The sequence below is a fragment of the Schistocerca serialis genome, chromosome 1 (genome assembly GCF_023864345.2).
Source record: "Schistocerca serialis cubense isolate TAMUIC-IGC-003099 chromosome 1, iqSchSeri2.2, whole genome shotgun sequence".
In the NCBI taxonomy this organism is placed as follows: Eukaryota; Metazoa; Arthropoda; class Insecta; order Orthoptera; family Acrididae; genus Schistocerca; species Schistocerca serialis.
In genome coordinates this window covers 113,630,218-113,652,312 of record NC_064638.1, presented here as the reverse complement: position 1 = coordinate 113,652,312, position 22,095 = coordinate 113,630,218, and the positions used below count along the sequence as shown (strand labels likewise).

Sequence of the window (22,095 nt, the reverse complement as noted above, 5' to 3'; positions counted from 1 at the left end):
GTCAACGTTAGGAATAAGAACAATCTACATAAAGACCTAAAATCACTGACCTTGGTCCAAAAATTGGTCCAGCATTCAGGCACACACATTTTCAATAAATTGCCAGCAGTCATTAAAAATCTGGTTTCAGATAAAGCACAGTTTAAACAGAGTTTGAAAAACATTTTGATAGGCAACTCATTCTACTCCATAGATGAATATATTAACAGGGACTGTTAGACCATCTCAAGTAAAAATGTCTGTTACCTTTCAGTTTTGACAGCACTTGGTCACAACTGTAAGGAGTAGGTATTTTGTGTATGATAAATTTATTAAATATGCTCAACTATGTTTCATTCTGACAGTGTATTAATTCTGTAAATATTAGCAGTTCCAGTTTACTGTAATGTATTCATCTGTACTGACACACTCTTGACAAATGATCAGGGTAGTGAGTATTATATTCAAATGTTTTATGTTTTTTCTGTTATACTTTCTGACTTGTTCCACACCAATGAGAATTGTCTCAGTTTTGGGTCTATGGAATGAAAATTGAATCTAATCTAATCTGCCCACAAGTTCGTTATCCTGATGTATGTATATAAAAATATCGTAAAACTTTTTACTCTGTTTAATATAATAGAAGGAAACATTCCACGTGGGAAAAATTATATATAAAAACAAAGATGAGGTGACTTACCGAACGAAAGCGCTGGCAGGTCGATAGACACACAAACAAACACAAACATACACACAAAATTCAAGCTTTCGCAACAAACTGTTGCCTCATCAGGAAAGAGGGAAGGAGAGGGGAAGACGAAAGGAAGTGGGTTTTTTTTACTCTGTTTGGTATGGTAGGCTTGCTCTTGGCTTTGATTTTCATTTACTGCAGTTGGACCTTGTTATTCACATTCAGTATAGCCTATTTATAATGTAAGAGCCAACTGTGACCATATTTCGGTAGAACAATCTGTTATGTTCTTGATAAATTCCTTAAGTTACAAATTTTTCCCATAATTACTTAAATTAATTTTGTGAAATTGTCTGCAGGATATTTCCTCCACATTGGTAAGCCAAATGAAGTCAGGTTACACATTGCTATTACATCTTACATGCTGTCAAATAAGAGACAAACAGTTCATTTATCAAATGCTTGTTAACAATTAATAACTTTAAACCATGTTAACGTGCTACACCTCTCAATATAATAAGCATTGCATTGTGCACTTGTAAATATTTCAAAGAGGAACACTTATAGCATCATTAATTTTATGCCAAAAATTATGTATGTCATATGTAATGCACAAGTTGGATCCAGATTACATATGGAAGAATTGTCCTAGACCAGCATTAATGTTACTTTGTGGCAGCTTTTGGTAATCTATGTCTGTGATGTCTGTTAATCATTTACTGTAACACAAGGTAATTGATTATTTGTATGTTCTTCCTAATGGTGAAAGGGTGTATAAGGGATACATCATAATGCTGCACCAGCACTCTTTCATGTGGCACAAATCTTTGTCAAAAAATGTATTGGTCATGCTTCATCATTACCATGGCCTCCCATGTTCCCCAACTTGAACCCATTGAATTTTTTTTGCATATCAGTATTTAGTGTCTTTGGTGTTTTCCAGTCCTGTTGATAGCATCAATGAACTCTGGCATTTCTTTGTGGATGGTTGTCTGTGCATTCAGAACATGCCTGACGTTTTTAAATGTGTATGGGCATTGATGAGGTGATGTGCTGAAGCCTGCCTTTACACGAATGGTGACTATGTAGAAAAAATGCTGTAGGGTGTTTGTCCTCATATCTGCAGTTTTGATCCTTGAGGACTCTTATAAGGTGTTCACATATGCAGTCATGTGGTTTTTGGACCTTTGTTTATTAGTATTATTTGCTTGTTTCATTGTCCTCCACCTGCCCCTTTCATTTTTACCTGTTTGTCAAAGATCCTGTACCATGTTACAAGGGAAATTTTTAACTGTGGTGGGAGAGGAGCCATTTGTAATGAACATTCTTACGTGTTGGGCTTCAGTTTTGATTTTCATTCAAGGTATGAAACTAAAATCTTCCATATGACTGCATAGACCTTTCCAACATAGTGATTCAAGTATGTTTGTTGGGTTTACAGCCAGACCCTTAAATCAATTTGATGTGATATATTGGCTTTTCTACTGGCTTCCATCCTCAGATACAAAGTTTAACTACTGAAAAGCCAGAGCCATTGCCTCTGTATAGGCCACAGAACACTCATGGCACGTGCGCCAAAAGCCATCTGTGCTGCCTCTAAACAGTGTGCGCATGTAGAAACCATTGTCTAATGTTGGGGGATACATATATGACTATCAAGACAAGTGCCACTAATATCAGCTGCTGATCACATCACAAGCATTGTGAAGTGATACATACAGTGCAAGCAAGAACAACTGAATGTCAGTGAGTCTTCTAGAGATGAAGCAAGAAATTCTAAAGATGCAAAGTGCTGGAAATAGATAACCATAACTATTTTCAAATGGAAAGATTAGAAGACAGGAAGAGAAGGATCTATACCATATTTAATTATTCCCTCCCCCTCCTCAACCCCTTCCCCAGTAGCAAAGTGGAAAAAAAGGAGAGAGAAGGAAGGATGATAGAGGGTCACACTAACAGTTATACTCTTCTGTTATTTGCAGGTTCAATTTAGAAGAGTCATTTCTACAAGATAGTGAACTTGCATTAATGGAGGCAGACTTACTTGGAGTCATACATGATGTTAGCAACCGTTGGACATCTGGATCCCTAGATGCCAAAGTATTGCGATTACTTGAGCTATATCCTGAGAAATCATCGTTTTTGGTTCTGAATAAGGTAAGAAGCTCATTTGAAACAAATTTCTTTCAAATTGCAATGTAAGAAGACAAATGGTTCAGAAAAAAAGGTTTTACTTTCATAACTACAGAGTTACCACTCATCCACAATGTTTTTTATACTTCACGGACTCCAGGACCACTAAACAACACTTTAAAAGAGGATCAGAAACACTGAAGTTGTTTTAAAATTCCTGTATGTCCCCCCTTCTATCTCTCTTTAATTTGCTAGCTGGTTATGAGTCATCGTTTGGTTACAGTCATCGAATCATCATTTGGTTACCTGTTTATCCAAGTCATATATTAAATAGCAAAGGGGGTGAAACCTTGTATAGTGTAAAACCAGACTTAGTTTATTTAAGTGTTTTCAAAGGTAAAAACATTATGTACAGTATAACTTTTACAAATCCGTTGTATTATTAATGTAACACAAGATTATATACAGTGTTTTTAGTTTCTACTCCAGGTTTATTTATTTATTTACACGTCAAGTTCCGTAGGAACAAATTGAGGAGCAAATCTCCAAGGTCATGGAACGTGTCAGTGCATGAACTTACAACATAAAAGTAATAACAGATAAAAATAAATGTTCATGAACCTGAAAAAAGTCAGTCCATAAGTTTAAGTAAATGCTATCAGCAATACAGTAAGAATGAGCTTAATTTTTCAAGAAACTCCTCGATAGAATAGGAGGAGTGACCCATGAGGAAACTCTTCAGTTTTGATTTGAAAGGGCGTGGATTACTGCTAAGATTTTTGAATTTGATGCAGCTGTATACTGCACACCTTTTTGCACAAGAGCTAAGGGAGTCCAATCCAAATGCAGGTTTGATTTCTGCCGAGTATTAACCGAGTGAAAGCTGCTTATTCTTGGGAATAAACTAATACTGGTAACAAGAAACGACAATAAGGAATATACATATTGAGAGGCCAATGTCAAAATACCCAGACTCGTGAACAGAGGTCGACAAGAGGTTCGTGAACTCACACCACTTATTGCCCAAACCGCCCATTTCTGAGCCAAAAATATCCTTGTAGAATGGGAAGAGTTACTCCAAAATATAATACCATACGACATAAGTGAATGAAAATAAGCAAAGTAGCATAATTTACGTGTCGAAGTATCACTCACTTTTGATACCATTCGAATAGTAAAAATGGCAGTATTAAGTCTTTGAACAAGATCCTGAACGTGGGCTTTCCACGACAGCTTACAATCTACCTGAACACCTAGAAATTTGAACTGTTCAGTTTCACTAATTATATGCCCGTTCTGTGAGATTAAAATGTCAGGTTTTGTTGAATTGTGTGTTAGAAACTGTAAAAACTGAGTCTTACTGTGATTTAAAGTTAGTTTATTTTCTACAAGCCATGGACTGAGGTCATGTACTGCACTATTTGAAACCAAGTCAATGTTGCACACAACATCCTTCACTACCAAGCTAGTGTCATCAGCAAACAGAAATATTTTAGAGTTACCCATAATACTAGAGGGCATATCATTTATATAAATAAGGAACAGGAGCGGCCCCAACACTGATCCCTGGGGCACTCCCCACTTGACAGTACCCCACTCAGATCCCACATCACAGCTGTTATCAACATTCTGAATAATGACCTTTTGCTGGCTGTTGCTAAAGTAAGAGGTGAACCAATTGTGAGCTACTTCCCGTATTCTGCAGTGGTCCAACTTCTGGTGCAATATTTTGTGATCAACACAGTCAAATGCCTTAGTTAAATCAAAAAATACGCCAAGCACTCGAAACTTTTTGTTTAGCCCATCCAGTACCTCACAGAGAAAAGAGAATATAGCATTTTCAGTTGTTAAACGACTTCTGAAGCAAATCGTGTGATATAAAATCATCAATTAACCTTACATACACAGCCTTTTCTATAACTTTTGTAAACACTGATGACATAGAAATAGGTCTAAAATTATCTACATTATCCCTTTCTCCCTTTTTATAAAGCGGCTTTACTACTGAGTACTTTAATCGCTCCGGAAACTGACCATTCTTAAAGTAAAAATTATAAATATGGCTAAATACAGGGCTAACATGTGCAGCACAGTACTTTAATATTCTGCTAGACACTCCAACATAACCATGAGAGTCCTTAGTCTTCAGTGATTTAATTATTGACTCAATCTCCCTCTTGTCTGTATCATAATGGAGTATTTCAGACATCAATCTCAGAAAGGCATTTGCCAAGAAAGTTATGTGATTTCCTGTAGAAACTAAATTTTTATTTAATTCACCAGCAATTTCAGAAACTGATTGTTAAATACTGTACATACATCTGATTTATTAGCAACAGAAATATTTTTACTGCGAATTGACTTTATATCGTCGACCTTGTGCTGCTGACCAGACACTTCCTTCACAACTGACTATATGGTTTTAATTTTATCATGTGAATTAGCTACTCTATTTGCATACTCTTTGCGTTGCTAATAACAGTTTTGAACACCTTACGATACTGTTTGTAATGGGCTACTGTAGCTTTATTGTGACCACTTCTAACATTTTTATATAGTTCCCGCTTTGTTCTAAATGATATCCTTATCCCACTAGTCAGCCACCCAGGCTGTCCATTACTGCTAGTACCCCATTTAGAATGTTCTAATGGAAAGCAACTCTCAAAGAGCATGAGAAATGTGTTATGGAAAGCATTGTTTTAAAAAAAAACTCTCTATTGCTCTTGGATAACTTTCCTACATAGTTTATAATTAAATATGACATTGGTTTGAGTACAAAAGCCTTTTAGTGTTAAAATTTGTGCATCATGGTCTGAAAGGCCATTCACACTTTTACTAACAGAATGCCCATCTAGTGCAAGAATAAATAAATTATTGGGTGAACCCACTCTTGAGCAAGCAACATAGAGTTGCCTATGAAAGAGACGTTGCAATCTTACTCCATAGACTGCCACTGTGTTTTCCTGATTGCAATCGAGAATGCAATGAGTGAGGTGCCACAGTGGTAAGCACACTGGATTTGCATTCGAGACAATGGTTCAAATCTGTGACCGGCCATCCTGGTGTAGGTTTTCCATGGTTGAACACTATGGGACTCAACTTCTGAGGTCATCAGTCCCCTAGAACTTAGAACTACTTAAATCTAACCAACCTAAGGACATCACACACATCCGTAGCAGTGGCACGGTAGCGCCTAGAACCGCTCGGCCACTCCGGCCGGTGGTTTTCCACGATTTCCTTAAATCGCTTCAGGCAAATGCCGGAATGGACCCTTTGAAAGGGCACGGCCGACTTCCTTCCCCATCCTTCCCTAATCTGATAGGACTGATGATCTTGCTGTTTGGTTTCTGCCCCAAAACAAGTCAAGCAAAATGAGAATGCAAGCCTTCTTAGAAAAATCCACCAGAATGAATTACATGTGTCCAAGAAAGACTTTCAATACCTTTTCCTAGTTATTAAGATACATATAATGAATCTGGTTGAAATTTCTCTAGGCTGTTCAGAGTATTCCCTATATGTCACCCCCCTTTCTTTCCTCTACCCCCATCCCTGTCCATATAAATGCTATGAATATATAGTGTTTCTTTCCATATAGTAAGTTGTATGTGTACAAAGTTTGATAAAAATTGCTGAAAGTGTACCTGAGGTTTGCTTTACATGTCAGGTTTTTTTTTAATTTTTTGTTTATTTTACCTCAATGTGTTACATGTCAGTGGGACTGTAAGCATTTGTAGTGTTGTAGAAACTTTTCCACACCATGTTCAGGAATGGTAGTTCAGCACCTTGGATCATTCTGCAAATTGTAAATGAACACACGTGATGTTATACTTGGAGACCACCAGCCATTCTTCACTATGAAGTGGTGTGCTTAGGATGTTGTTCTGCAGAGGACAAGCCATATCAGATTTAGACAGCTTATTTGAAGAACTCTGCTACCTCTTTACTATATTTCTGCAAAATGGGTATTCCGAACAGGAGATTTGGCGTGGGTTATGTCTGGTGCGTGTCAGACAATACGAAGAGCTAGAAGAAAGTGAAGAACAGGAGGAATGGTTGTCTTGACGTATGTCAGTAGTGTAACTTCAAAACAGTGAGATTACTGAAGAAACATGAAGTGAAATGCAGCTTCCATCTACCAACAAACTTGCAAAAGTATTAGAGTTGGAAAAGGACAATCTTAGTTTGAGAAGGCCAAGCATTTACAAGATTCTCTGTGACTATGAAAAGTCATACATTGGACAGACTTGTCACACTGTGGAAGATAGATGCATTGAACATTCACGACACACGTCTGGAACAATCAGAAAAGTCTACCATTACTAAACATTATCTCAGTGCAGGGCACAACTTGGACTACAAAGGTACTAAAATTCTCTCATTGATGTCTTCATACTTGGACAGTGTAATTAAACAAGCATTTGATTCACAACTCAGCAGCGATTGAGGCTTCCAGCTTAGCACATCAAGCTAATACTGGCGATGGCAACAGCAGAGAGACTGGCTCACATGGTTGCGTATCTTGGCTTATGGCTACTGACAGAAGCTGCTGGGGTGGCCCGGCAGCAGGGCACAAGAGAAATTACAGCCTTTGTGTGTGTGTGTGTGTGTGTGTGTGTGTGTGTGTGTGTGTGTGTGTGTGTCAGTCAGTCCTCTCCTCTACCTATTAGAAATACTTTGCTGTTGGCTACCAAATGTGGCACCATCACACCTGTGCATTTTCCTTTTACACTGGTATATATAGGAGGCTGCTGTGTTCATTGTATGTGAAGGTGTTGGGTCAGTTGTGGCAATGAAGTATTGTGAGTATTTGACAACGATGCCTGAAGTTTCAGCCAAGAACCTTTTGTACAAAATAGAAGTTACAGCTAAACATGTTTTGTTCATTTAACATCATTTAAAAGTTGCTTTTTGTAATTGTAAATACTGATGTTGTTAGCATATTAAGTAGTCATCTTTTAGGTGCTATATGTAGAAGTTTGTGACAAACACGGACGCACGCGCACCCACCCACCCGCCCACCCACCCACCCACCCACCCACCCACATACACACACACACACACACACACACACACACACACCTATGCCTCTACATGGTGCTGGCTGGACAAACAGTGACAGTGCTGCATTTCAGCTGTTGAAGGAGGTTGTGGTGAGGGCTATGTTGGGTTGGATGGGTAGGACGAGAGTGGTGTGAGGTTGGTGCCTCACAGTTCAGAGCGAGACAGCCAGTTTGTTGACTAGGAATGTGGGAAGGACAGTTGGTAGGTACGTGGGCTTGACACGTGATACACAGTTGTTGGAGCTGGTGTTGAGTGGCGCATTCCGAAGGTAATGTTGGGATATGAATGGGAGGGGGTGGCAGGATGGAGGAAAAAGAAACTGTTGGATGGAGGGCATGGGGACAGTGTGTTACCTGAGTTTGAGGCCAGTATGGTTATGGAAGTGAAGGATGTATTGTGAGGATAACTGGAATAATTCCCATCTGCATAGTTTGGAGAAGCTAGTAATGGAGACAAGGATCCAGATGGCCCAGACTGTGAAGCAGCCATTGAAATTGAGCATGTTGTGCTCAGCTGCATGTTGTGCCACTGGGTGGTCAACTTTATTATCGGCATCAGTTTGGTGGTGACCATTCATCCTGGTGAACAACTGGTTGGTAATCATACCGATATAAAAATCTGTGCAGTGTTTGCAGCAGAGTTGCTGTGTGACACGGCTGCTTTCACAGGTGGCCCAGCTTCTGATAAGGTAGGATAAGAGTAGAAAGTGCTGGGTTAGTGGACTGGGCAGGTCTCGCACCTTGGTCTACCACTGGAACGTGATCCCTGTGGCAAGGGGTTGGGAATAGGAGTGGCATAGGGATGGACTAGTATGTTGGTAGATTGGGTAGGTGCCAGAACATGACATAGGAGGGGTGAGAAGGATATTGAGTAGGATGTCCCACATTTCAGAGTATGATGGAAAATAATCAAAGCCTGATGAAGGACCTTCGAGCACCATATCCAAGTTTTGCCATGTTGGAATTGTCAATGACAGACTCTCTTTCTGTCAATCCCTACAGTGGAAACATTTCTTTGCCTATAATCCCTCCGACCTAAACCAACCTGATCCCAATATGGGATCTTTCCTCTTTCCATTCATAATATCATCCAGCTGTACCCTCCCCCTCTCCCACCTAACTACCCCCCAGTCATCTTCCAGGAATCAATTACCTCCAACTTGGTCTCATCATCCTTCTCCAGGTGCCATCCTAAGAACACTAACTTTTCAGCAGAAGAAAGAACAGTGATGCATGACTTCACAACAGATCCTGGTCTAATCATCCTCCCCGCAGACAAAGGCTCCACCACTGTCATGAATCATAAAGACTACCTGACATAAGGCCTCTGTCAACTGTCTGACTCCTCCACCTACAAGCTCTGCCATAGTGATCCTGTCCCAGATGTCCAACATAATCTCCAACCCCTACTGAAATCCATACGCTTTTCCCAAAACCTCTGCCCCAAGTCCACCTCCCTGCTGACCTTAGTGATGCCCTGCATACCCATCTTCTACACGATCCACAAACCCAACAACCCTGGATGCCCCATTGTAGTTGGCTGTTGTGCTCCAACTGAACGAATTTTTGAGCAACACCTCTAACCAGTTGACCAAAACCTCATCTCTCATATCAAAGATGTGATTGAGAGATTTATACCAAATAAATTAACAAATGACAGAGATGATCCCCTGTGGTACACAAAACAGGTCGGAACACTGTTGCAGAAAACAACAAAAATAGCATGCCAAATTTAAACAAATGCAAAATCTCCAAGATTGGCAGTCTTTTACAGTAGCTCAAAATGTAGTGCAGATTTCAGTGCAAGATGCTTATAATAGTTTCCACAATGAAAATTTGTCTCAAAACCCCGCAGAAAATCCAAAGAGATTGTGGTTGCATGTAAAATATGCTAGCGGCAAGACACAGTCAGTGCCTTCTCTGTGTGATAGGAATGGAAATACTGTCAACAACAGTGCTGAAAAAGCAGAGTTGCTAAATACAAACTTCCAGAATTCCTTCACAAAAGAAGATAAAGCAAATATTCTAGAATTCACATCAAGAACAGCTGCCAACATGAGTAACGAAGAAGTAAATATCTTCGGAGTAGTGAAGCAACTTAAATCACTTAATAAAAGCAAGTCTTCCAGTCCAGACTGTGTACCAATTAGTTTCCTTTCAGACTATGCTGATGCAATAATTCCATGGTTAACAATCATACACAACAGCTCACTCAACGTAAGATCCATACCCAAAGACTGGAAAGTTGCATGTCACCCCAATATTCAAGAAAGGTCATAGGAGTAATCCACACTAAATTACAGGCCCATATCATTAATGTCAATATGCAGCAGGATTTTGGAACATACAATGTGTTTGAACATTATGAATTACCTTGAAGAGAATGGTCTATTGACACACAGTCGACACAGATTTAGAAAACATTGTTCTCGTGAAACACAACTAGCTCTTTACTCAGACAAAGTGTTGAGTGGTGTTGCCAAAGGATTTCAGATTGATTCCATATTTCTAGATTTCCAGAAGGCCTTTGACACTGTACCAAACAAGTGGATTGTAGTGAAATTGCCTTCTATGGAATATATCGTCTCAGTCAAGTGACTTGATTTGTGACTTCCCATCTGAGAGGTCATAGTTTGTAGCAATTCACAGAAAGTTATGAAGCAAAACAGAAGTGATTTCTGGCATCCCCCAAGGTACTGTTATAGTCCCTCAGCCGTTCCTTATGTATATAAATGATTTAGGAGACAATCCGAGCATCTGTCTTAGGTTGTTTGCAGATGATGCTGTTGTTTATTATCTTGTAAAGTCATCCGAAGATCAAAACAAATTGCAATATCCTTTAGACAAGATATCTCTATGATTTGAAAATTGTCAATTGACCCTAAATAATGAAAAGTGTGAGGTCATTCACATGAATACTGAAAGCAATCCATTAAACTTCTATTACATGATAAATCAAATCTAAAGACCGTAAATTGAACTAAATGCCTAGGAATTACACTTACAAACAACTTAAATTGGAAAAATGCATAGAAAATGCTGTGGGGAATGCAAACCAAAGACTGCGTTTTATTGGCATAACAATTAGAAAATGTAACAGAGACTGCCTACACTATGCTTATCTGTCCTTTTTTGGAGTACTACTGTGTGGTCTGGGATCCTTATCAGATGGGATTAATAGACCAAATCAAGAATGTTCAGAGAATAGCAGCACGTTTAGTATTATCGCGAAATAGGGGAGAGTGTGTCACTGATATGATACACAATTTGAAATGGACATCATTAAAACAAAGACTTTTTCGCTGTGGTGGAATCTTCTCATGAAATTTTGATTACCAGCTTTCTTCTCTGAATGCGAAAATATTTTGTTGACACCAGCCTACATGGGGAGAAACAATTGTCAGAATAAAATAAGGGAAATCAGAGCTTTCGCGGAAAGATATAGGTGTTCATTTTTTCTGCTTACTGTTCGGGATTGAAATAATGCAGAATTATTGTGAAGGTCGTTCGATGAACCCTCTGTCAGGCAATTGCAGAGTATCCATGTAGATGTAGCTGAAAGATGCTAGCCACTTCCTTTACCAGCTCCCCAATCCCCACCCCTGTACTTCCCACATCCCTATTAGTTGCTGTTGATGCCACCTCCCTACATACCAACATTTCTCTTGCCCATGGCCTTGCCGCTATCAAAAACTACCTAAAACTAGTTGTTCTTTGAAGGGAAGATACACAAACAGATCCGTGGCACAACGATAGGCACCCGCATGGCACCTGCCTTTGTCAACATGGACTATCTAGAGGAAACCTTCATACCCTCACAAACTCCTAGCCCCTTGTCTGGTTCAGGTTCTTTGTGATATCTTAATGATCTGGACACAGGACTAAGACACCCTATCCTCGTTCCATCAAACCTCAATACGTTCTCTCCCATCCACTTCACCAGGTCCTCCTGAACCCAACATTCCGCCTTCCTGGATGGCTCCTTCTATACCTCTGCCCACACTAATCATCAACAGTACCTACATGTCAACAGCTGCCACCCCTTCCTCACCAAAAAATCCCTCTTATGCAGCCTAGCCACCCATGGATGACATATCTACATTGATGAAAACTTCCTTGCCCAGTATGATAACCATCAACAGTACCTACATTTTGCTTGCTGCCACCTCTTCCACGCCAAAAAATCCCTCTCATACAGCCTAGTCACTCATGGATGACATATCTACAGTGATGAGAACTTCCTTGCCCAGTATGCTGAAGGTCGCATGAAGGGCTTCACAGGCAGACACTTCCACTCCAGAACTAACCCACAAACAATTTCCCATGCCATATTTGCACACACCTCCAGTCCTTCCACCACCCGCAAGAATCAGCTACAAAGGTGTGCTTCCCTCATCACCAAATATCACTCTGAACTGGAAAAATTGAACCATGTCATTTCATCAGGGCTCTGATTCTCTCTCATCACGCTCTGAAATGAGGAACACCCCAACCCAGGTCCTCCGTACCCCACTGATGTGGTGTTCCATCGCCTACCCAATCTACACAGATTCTAGTACACCCCTATGCCATTTCCAACCCATTGCCACAGGGATCGCAACCCTGTTGTAGACCAAGGTGAAAGACCTACCCAAGCCACTCACCTAGCACTTCCTACTCCAGTCCTGTCACAGGCTTATACTACTCCATCAGAGACTGGACCAACTGTGAAAGCATCCATGTTACATACCACAAAACACTGCACAGTGTTTTATGTCAGTATGACTACCAGCCAGCTGTCCACCAGCATTAACAGCCACCACCAAACTGTCGCTGAGAACAAACGTGCAGCTGAGCGCAAGATGGTCAATTTCAGTGGCTGCTTTACAACCTGGGCCATTCGGATCCTCCTCTCCACCACCAGATTCTCTGAACTATGCAAATGGGAGGTATCCTTGCAGCGCATCCTTCATTCCTGCAATCGTCCTGGCCTCAGTCTCCAGTAACCCACTATCTCTAGCCCTCCACCAAACAGTTTCCCCTTTCCCTGTCCTGTCACCTCCTCACCATTCACTTCCCCCACATCACTTTCAGCATGCAACACTCCTCACTGGTTGCAACAGTTGTGCGTCACATGTCTAGCCCGTGTACCTGCCATCCCTCCCTCTGCAACCATAGTCGAAAAACTAGCTGCCTCCCTCTGAGCCATCCATTCCAATCCCTCTCCCTGCCTCACACCTCTCTCTCCTTCTTCCCACCCACCTGACACAATCCCCATCAAAACGTAGCCCACCAGTCAAAATGCTGCACTGGCACTGTTCTTCCAGCCAGCATCATGTCGAGCTCAAAAAAGGGTTACTCTGAAAGCTAGCAAGTTTTCTTTCTTTGGTGTCTGCCTCTTGGCAACGCAACATTTCTATTTTTTGGTGAGTGGTCTCATTTAATCCAAAACCACTTACACTGTAGCAGAACTTTCCTATAACATTAATTTGTAGAAGTTCCATATTTTTATATTTCTTCTTGTGGCAGTTACAGGGTATAGGTAGCCATATAAGCACCAAAGACTGTTTTGTTCTGAATATGTGTTTACATATCTGAATTTGGTTTGTCCAGTGTGGTCTGTATAATATCCCTCACAGCAGTTACAATATATTTCGGATATTTCAGAGTTTGAAAATATGTTATATTTGTTTACAGTTTTGTATCTAAACTTCACCAACATCATGTTATTTGTTTGAAATGCACATCTTACATCAGCTTTCTTAATAGACTTATCATTTTTTTGATATATTTCTTTTGTTTTTTATTATAGTATTTTTTACTTTTTAGTTATTTGAGATGCAGTTACTTTAAGTTTTATATAACTGTTTTTCACATTTTTATGGATTAGTTACATGATTACATACAAATCCGTTAGTGTGATAACATGTCATGCAAATACTTACAATAGTTCAATTTAACACAGATGTAAAACCTATTGCTGCATTAAAATTATGCAACTTTATTCCCTTTCTAAGGGAAAAAGATAATGATTTCAATGACATTTTGGGGCCTTGCAGTTCTAAATAACTGCTTTTTCAACAACAAGAAATAGAATTAGCATTTTTAGAGAAAAAGGCTTAATGTCATGTTGTGTTGAATAAAATATTCATTTATATGTTTTCTTTTTTGTTTTTAGGCCTCCTTTTTTTACTGTCACCATTATACAAGTAAGACTGGTTATATACCATATTTTGTGACTAATGAAAGTCTTATTTAGATCATATATGTTTCACTTTATTTTGAAGCATCTTCAGTGGGCACTGTAACAATTTTGTTTTCTTTAAGATTTGTTTGTCAAGCCCATAAGGAATTGTCATGTTTTCCACTACTATTGTTAAACAGTATTAGATTACAATTGTTACTCATGTTTTCTTGCTTCCTACTTCATTCTTATGAGCTTCCACACATAAGTACTCAATTTTTAGAATATTTCATGGTGGCTTTCTTGTCAGAGGTGTTTGCAAATGCCATATTTACATGCTCTTTTATGTCCTTTTTGTCTTATTTCAAATGTTCTTTTGGTCTGTCCTAAGTATAGCGCATCACAGCAGTTACACTAAGTTGGTAAAAGCCAGATTTTTTAAATGTATGCCAGTGTTTTCTTCCTACCTTAAACTTTCTGTATTGAATTACTACTTTGGTAAACTCTTTCTATGCGTTGTTTCTTAAAGACATTACCAATTCTACGTGTTAGCTTGTTTCCATATGTGTGTGTGTACCAGCCTGGCTGTTGAGGTTTTGTGCTGTGACTTCTTGTGTTTTAGTGATGTTGGTTTTGTGTGTGTGTGTGGGGGGGGGGGGGGGGGGGGGGTGCGCACACGCTGAGTGTTGTGGGTCCCTGAATTTTAGTTATGTTTTGCATTACTTATTTAGCTCATTTTATTTTTATGTCTTTCTGGATTTTCTTAATTTGTTTTGTAACTAGAGATTCTTTTTACCCATTGTTATTTGTTGTCTGATTTGTTATGTCCAGCTCTTTAAACTGTGGTGCTCTGTTTAATCTGTGGAGTATGTATCTGAGAGCTGCTTGTTTGGGACTGTGGGTGGGTTGACGACTGATGTAATGTGTCTGTTCTGGTATTTTTCCTCTAAATACTGAGTGAGCATCGACTATTTGTCTTTGCCACAGATATGTTTAGGTAGGTGATTTGCCCTGCTTGTTCTTTCTCTAGAGTGAATTTTATGTTTTTGTTTAGTGAGATTATCTTTGTGTATCTGTTCTGTTTTCATTTCTGGTTCATCTACCAAGCATAGGATGTCGTCTGTGTACCTACACCGCTGCATTAAATTGAAATTTCTAGGTACTGTTTTCTGAAATATGCTTTCTTCTGTTTTGTTCATGAAGATATTTGTTAACTTTCCTGGAATGGAGGATCCCATTGGCAATTCTTCCTGTTGTAAGTAGACTTCTTTATTAAATTAAAAACAGTTTTTGTCAGTAATAAGTTGTAAAAATGTGCTTATCTCTGAGATAGTTACAGTTGATTGTTAGTATTTAGTTCGTGTTCTATTATCTTGATTGTTTCTTTGAATAAATCAAGTGAGCTCAGCGTAGCTTTATCCAGAACACATGTGTTTTTGATGTGGTTTATTAGTTCTTTTGTGGGGTAAAACTGATTTTTATTTTTCTGTTCAGCATCTGAGGTTTTTGTAGGAGCATAACTTTGCATAACTGTGATGTTACAGCCCGCATCTCGTGGTCGTGCGGTAGCGTTCTCGCTTCCCACGCCCGGGTTCCCGGGTTCGATTCCCGGTGGGGTCAGGGATTTTCTCTGCCTCGTGATGGCTGGGTGTTGTGTGCTGTCCTTAGGTTAGTTAGGTTTAAGTAGTTCTAAGTTCTAGGGGACTTATGACCACAGCAATTGAGTCCCATAGTGCTCAGAGCCATTTGAACCATTTTTTTGTGATGTTACAAATGTTTGTAACATCTAATGTTGAAGTGTGCTGCCAGTAGTCTTTCTGAAACTGGTTTCCATTCCATAAGGCTCCTTTTTGTTTCTTTAGATTAAATCTCTAACTGCAGATGATTTTCTGATTTTCCTGTCCAAAATCGCAGGGCATTGTCATTCGATAATTAGAATGATTGGGACAATAGAATTATAGGGATGTAGCGAGAAAACCAGATACTTACTTAACAGTTGATTTTTAATTGGCATTTAACTTAAATATAATGTGGGAAACATGAAAATTGCATTCAATTTTATAAAAGTAGAATAAACTTAATGATAAATTTTCTGAGTGTTTTATTTGTTAAAGCACAGTTCCATACACAAGTCTGGGATTATGGATACAAAATTGTTGCCATAAGAAGTAAGTACCTGTATGTTAGTAAGACTAGGGAATGCAAAAAATGTGACTCCCAATGTTTCAGGCAGGAAAATAGCGACGTCCATATTCCAGAACAACAGTAAAAGATTTGATGGGAAAGTAGCAGCCTATAATGTTTCAGAGCAACAAGAAAGTATTGAGTGGGAAAATCTTGACTTCCACCCAAACAGAGCAAAAATTACATCAAACATGATAATTGCAAGCCCTGAGACATTGTCTGGAAAGAGTTGAATACACACCTCCATGTCACCTGCAGCTGATGAGTTAACAAAAGTGCAACCCCATTTCTGTGCTCAGTATCCTCTCCGGTGGAACAGAGTATAAAAAGGTATTCCATCTTGTGAAAATCAAATGATGGAAAATCCAGGATGGAATGTAATATTTCACCTTGGGGTTGGACTTACAACCCCACCAAGTCCAAGAATGTCCAACCCGTAGCTCAACATCTCCTTTGTAATCTGTTTTAGCCTGCTAGATTCTAGAAATCTGTTTTTGTTTTCCTTTGTGTGACAAAAGTCATCAGCTTGTGAGTCCTTCCAGATATCTTTTTCTGCGGTTTTTTTAATCAGGTAACATCAAAAGAAGCACTTTACCTGGTAGGACTGATAGAAGAGAAGGTCCAGTGCAGACTGGAGCATTGCATCAAAGGATCATTTAGTCGCACAAGTGTGTTACAGAGATGCTCAACAAACTTCAGTGGCAGATGCTGCAAGAGACATACAGCTCGTGAAACGAAGACAGTGAGAAAGTTGGAGAAATTAGAGCTAATGCAGAAGCTTACCAACAGTAATTCTTCCCATATGCCAATCACAAGTGGAACAGAGAAGGTGGGATCAGAAGTACTCTCCACCACACATCATCAGGGGACTTGCAGAGTATCGGTGTAATTGTGTCTAGACAACATGGAAACAAAAATATATCCAGTGTCTATGAAGTGCAATGTTCTAAAAATTGAGCACCTATATGTGGAAGAACACTATGAAAAAAGTAGGACATAAAAAATCATGAGTAATAATTATAATGTAAATACTTTTTAAAGATAGTAATGTAAAACATGAGAACTGTTGATGATCTTGACAAACAAATTTGTAAGAAAACCAAATTGTTACAGTGACTGCTGAAGATGGTTTGAAATAAAGCAAAACACACATTGTCTAAATAAGACTTTTATTAATGATACGAATATAGTAGGGAAACATTCCACGCTAAGACTTTTATTACAGTTACAAAAAACTATATCACTCATACTAGTAAAATGTTCATTCTTTGCTGTATTCTTCACAGGATATGTAGAAATTGTTGATGTGCTTTTTACATATACACATATGTTTTACTTATTCAGATGTCGCATGTGCGGTAGAATGCTTGGTGTCATGTGAATTTGGACATATGTGTTATCTTTTCTGTTTGCTAGGTGCTGGGAAACATTGTTTATCTGCACTAGAAGGGATCATGGATCATCCAGATAATTCAAAATCTTGAATAATCCAGAAAGTCAAAACACTTGAATTTTGTACACTTACATAATCATTAAGTTTTCTTTGAGAAAGATTCATATGTTGTTTATGTGCAACATGATCATGTAGGTGTTTCACTAGCAATAGTTCATCTGCAGCAGTTTCCATCTGGCATTCCAAATAAACTTTTTTTGCCCAACTGCGTGGTTGTCTCTGTGTGTGTTATAATATCTTCAGACTGAGCAGCAGCCTTGTTAACTAATCCATCGCCACTATTACTGTTGTCTGCAGAAGAACAACAGTGATAATTTCTTCATCATAAATCATACTGTAGCCCCATAATTGTCATTTTGGAGCCTGTCATTTACTCTGTAACACCTGTGTCTGAGCAGTCTGTAAACTTTACTTTTTGCAAATGATTCAGCATCAAATAACAGTTTTCCTTTCTCCATTGTACGCAGTGCATCTAACTTTTGGTCCACAGAGACTACCAACTTCTTCCTTTTTGATGTCATTTTACTGTCACAATAAAGATGAGCAAAGAGTGCTTTAGAACTCAGTGTCCACTTGGTAACCGACACCTTGCTAGGCTCAGTTTATGGGACTTGGCTGAATTTAAATTTAATGATTGTTGTCATAGACTGCTGCTGCTTTTACATCTAGAGTGTCAAAAAATAACAACAACAACAATAATAATAATATAATCTGTGTGAATTGAATATAACAATATATTTTTAATGAGTCTGTAATGAGAGTCCTCAATAATTATCACCTTGTAACTTTATTATGTGGTCTCAGTTTGTAACTAACGTTGCTACCTCTGGATCACGGGTTCCCGGGTTCAATTCCCGGCCAGGTTGGGGATTTTCTCTGCCCAGGGACTGGGTGACTTGTTGTCCTCATCATTTCATCATCATCATCATTCGTGACAGTGGCTTGATTGGCTTGCTTGAAAAATTGGACTGTGTAAAAATTGGGACTTCGTACGGACGCTGATGACCAAGCAGTTGAGCGCCCCACAAGCCAAACATCATCACCATCATCATCAGTTTGTGAAAAACACAGGAGTTTGGAACAAACAATTTTATTAAAGGAAAATCAGTGCTAATTCTCCATCTTTTCGTTTTGCCATTGCTCTAATTACTACATAACTGACGACAAGTGTCTACCCAAACATTTGTATGGTTGTAAAGTGTTGCTGTTTCTTGTTTTTTAAATCCATTTTTGTGTCCACGAATCTTTCTTTCATTCTGCTCTGACATAATTTCCTTATCTGTGGAAACTGGACATTTCTTGAAAGGGCGTGAGAAACCATATTGCATCTTATATATATACTAGCTGTTGCTTGTGGCTGCACTCGCATACCGGTAATTTTCTTATGATGAGTAATGGTGAGTAAATAATCTGTTGTAATTGCAATAACATCAACTGCCCTCACATGTCTGCCTATTCCGGTAAGGTTTGAAGAATTTATAGTGGCCTTGAAAAAATTACAAGGATAGTTTTCTAAATATTTTGAGCACACTGCCAAATGTACATCTGTTTTTGAGACTGTTTCAGTTGGAGGTGCCCCTGCGCATATGCAGATGGAACCGATTGATCTGTATTGTAATTCACATTTAAAAGACAAATTCAGTTACATTAAAACTGCCCGGGGTGCAGCCACAAGCAACAGCTAGTATCTGCCCGGGGGGTCTTCTGGAAGAGTTTCCTTGTCTCCATAATGAGGTTACAAACATCATAAAATATTTCAATCAGTATGTGCGTGAAATGTTTTTTTTTCTTTTTTGAATTATGAAACTAAGAAGTCAAGATTACATGCCAACCTCAGTGCAAAAATCTGTGAAACTGTTTGCATTTGCCTATATGCTGACAGTTTGTACCCGATAAAAATTACATCTGCAGCATGCCAGAAATGATTGAATAATATTGAACGTTTGTTTTGTTTGTGATCTATGATGTTGAGAAATATGAAATCGAGTCATTTGCAGTGTGACTGCATTGCCATTTAAATGTGGCACTTTCGTACTTTCCTCTCTTCCGACTCCTCATGCTCAGATAGTGTGGCATGTTATGGCGGTGGGGGAACTGTGCAGCCAGGTGAGAGAGGTATGGCATGTGAACAAGAGCACTGCTCACATATCAGATTCTTGGCAATCTCAGGCATATGTCATGACCTATTGACGCGAACCAGTGATGGACTAAAAATCTATTTTCTGACACTAGTTACCATAATCAAAGTTTTTTGCATATACATTATTTTTTCATTTATTAATAACTGTAATCTGTTCTTATTACTCAGTCTACCTACTGGTAAATTAAACATGCAACTGTACCATATCCTTGTGAGTTTGGTATATGTGTATATTTATTATTGTAATTATTAATAACCTGCAGAAACATACCCTGAAATCGTACTTTATCAATTGGAATGATTAGGGGGGGGGGGGGGGGGGGAAGACAGAAAGAAACAAGTAAAACCCAAAAGGATGACTGACGTGTGATGGTAAACTCAGGTTCAAAACCCATGTGATATGAAACACATGAATCACATTTAGTAGAACGTTGTCTTTCACGTTATAATTAGGCTTTCATGTATGGTAGCAGATACGGCTAAACACTTGTGTGTTTGATGTACTGTTTAGTGTGTGACAGACTTCCAACTGATTCTGGCTCTCTATTCTTTTTGTAACAATATAAAGCAGTGTTCAGATTGTAAATAATGAGTGCATTAGTTAAAAGTGCATGATATTTTATACACTTTACTTCATTATCCGCATATGTGATAGCAAATACACAACTACAACATGTGAAATTAGAGGTCTTTCATAAATAAAGTTATGTCCTTGATGTATTTATCATTTTTTTTTTTTTTTTTTTTTTTTTTTTTTTTTTTTTTTTTTTTGTCATTTTGCAACACATTTCAGGTAGATCTTGTGAAAAACAAACGAAAATTGCTGGAGTTAGTGAATGTGCTGACAGATCACAATCTGAGGAAAGAGACGAGGAATCCAAAGAAAATGGAACAACTTTCTGAAGCTAAAGTCAAAGACATTGTGAAAGAGAAATCAGGATGGGGAAACTTCAGTGAGGTGTTCATAGTCTCAGCCCTTAGTGGAGACGGAGTTGATAAAATTATGGTAAATATAAAATGACTGTTTATGCTATTATCTCTTGGATTTTTAAAGCAGAGGCAGAGAGAATGGACTTGCAGGACATATCTTGTGGAGTTCATAATAGTTGAATTTAGAGAGAGATGATTTGTTTGAAAAATAGTGTATACATATTTTATATTTTCTTGGTAGTAATTACTTAGAGATGAAAATTCGGTAGTCTTCTCACATCAGTTCACTATTTTATCTATGCAGGACCATATTTTGATGGCAGCTAAACCAGGAAAATGGCTATATGCACCTTCACACATGTCTGATGTTTCACCCAATAAATTAATAGCACGGGCAGTGAAAGCTAAACTGCTTGAGCACTTCCCTCAAGAAGTTCCATATAATCTCAAAACAACAGTGGAATATTTAGATGACAGTAACTCTGGTAAGAAGCCAATGTAAACAAATTCTTGAGAATTTATTATTGTCATATCAATAGTTATGTAATTTTGTAATTGTGTATGCAGGTTTGTGTGTGTGTGTGTGTGTGTGTGTGTGTGTGTGTGTGTGTGTGTGTGTGTGTGTGGGTGGGTGGGTGTGTGTGTTTGCCAGTTTTTTCTGTGTTACAAAACTGTTTGCTTCTCTTACAATGCATCAAGAAGAAAGCTTGAGTGAGCTTTTTAACACAGTATGGTAGACGAAAAATTTTGTATTATAAGGTAATGTAGTATTTTGAAATGCAGAAAATGTTCAGTAACTCGCCATTTTCTACACGGTATAAACCACATACAAAAAGAAAATGTCTATGTATGCTATAGTTATTATTAAAACATTGTAGTTTTCCATTTGTTTTCAGTATGTTGAATTTGGGCTTTAGTTTTTGAGAGAGTTTGATACCCTCACACATTGTTCTAACTACATTTGTTTATAGCTGGAGGTAAGTAGAAAATGCCTCATGAAGTTTAGCCAGCCCTAAATAAATATCGGGCTTTCAAGGCGAAAGCCAGTGACAATGCTCTTTCTTGGTTACAATATAGGTTACAATATAGCCTGTGCATGTCTCAGTAACTGTTGTGAAGTCTGTTGGCGAGACATGGCTGTGAACAAGGAGCCAACCAGATTATCAGAATTATAGGAAAGGGGTAAAGAAGATCTGAAGATCAGTGTGCTTTACATTCTGAGGAATTTATTGGGAGCTGAGAGAAAACATTTATCCGGGAACAAATTGTATGCACGTGTCCCATTCCAGTTATATTACACTTTCTCTCATTAATGGGTTCTCTTTCTGTATGGGCTTCTCTGCCATGAGCCTGTCTTAGAAC

At 38.6% G+C, this 22,095-nt stretch overlaps 1 protein-coding gene across 2 annotated transcripts in view; it reads left to right on the top strand.

Annotated features, from left to right (window-relative positions):
- LOC126463044 (GTPase Era, mitochondrial) overlaps nucleotides 1-22,095 on the top strand; it is a 41,090-nt gene that overhangs the window by 5,260 nt on the left and 13,735 nt on the right. For both annotated transcript variants that reach the window (XM_050096123.1, XM_050096122.1), the window contains exons 3-5: nucleotides 2,653-2,827; nucleotides 20,597-20,809; nucleotides 21,038-21,218. In XM_050096123.1, the coding sequence (XP_049952080.1) occupies nucleotides 2,653-2,827; nucleotides 20,597-20,809; nucleotides 21,038-21,218 (569 nt within the window). The remainder of the gene's footprint in view (nucleotides 1-2,652; nucleotides 2,828-20,596; nucleotides 20,810-21,037; nucleotides 21,219-22,095) is intronic.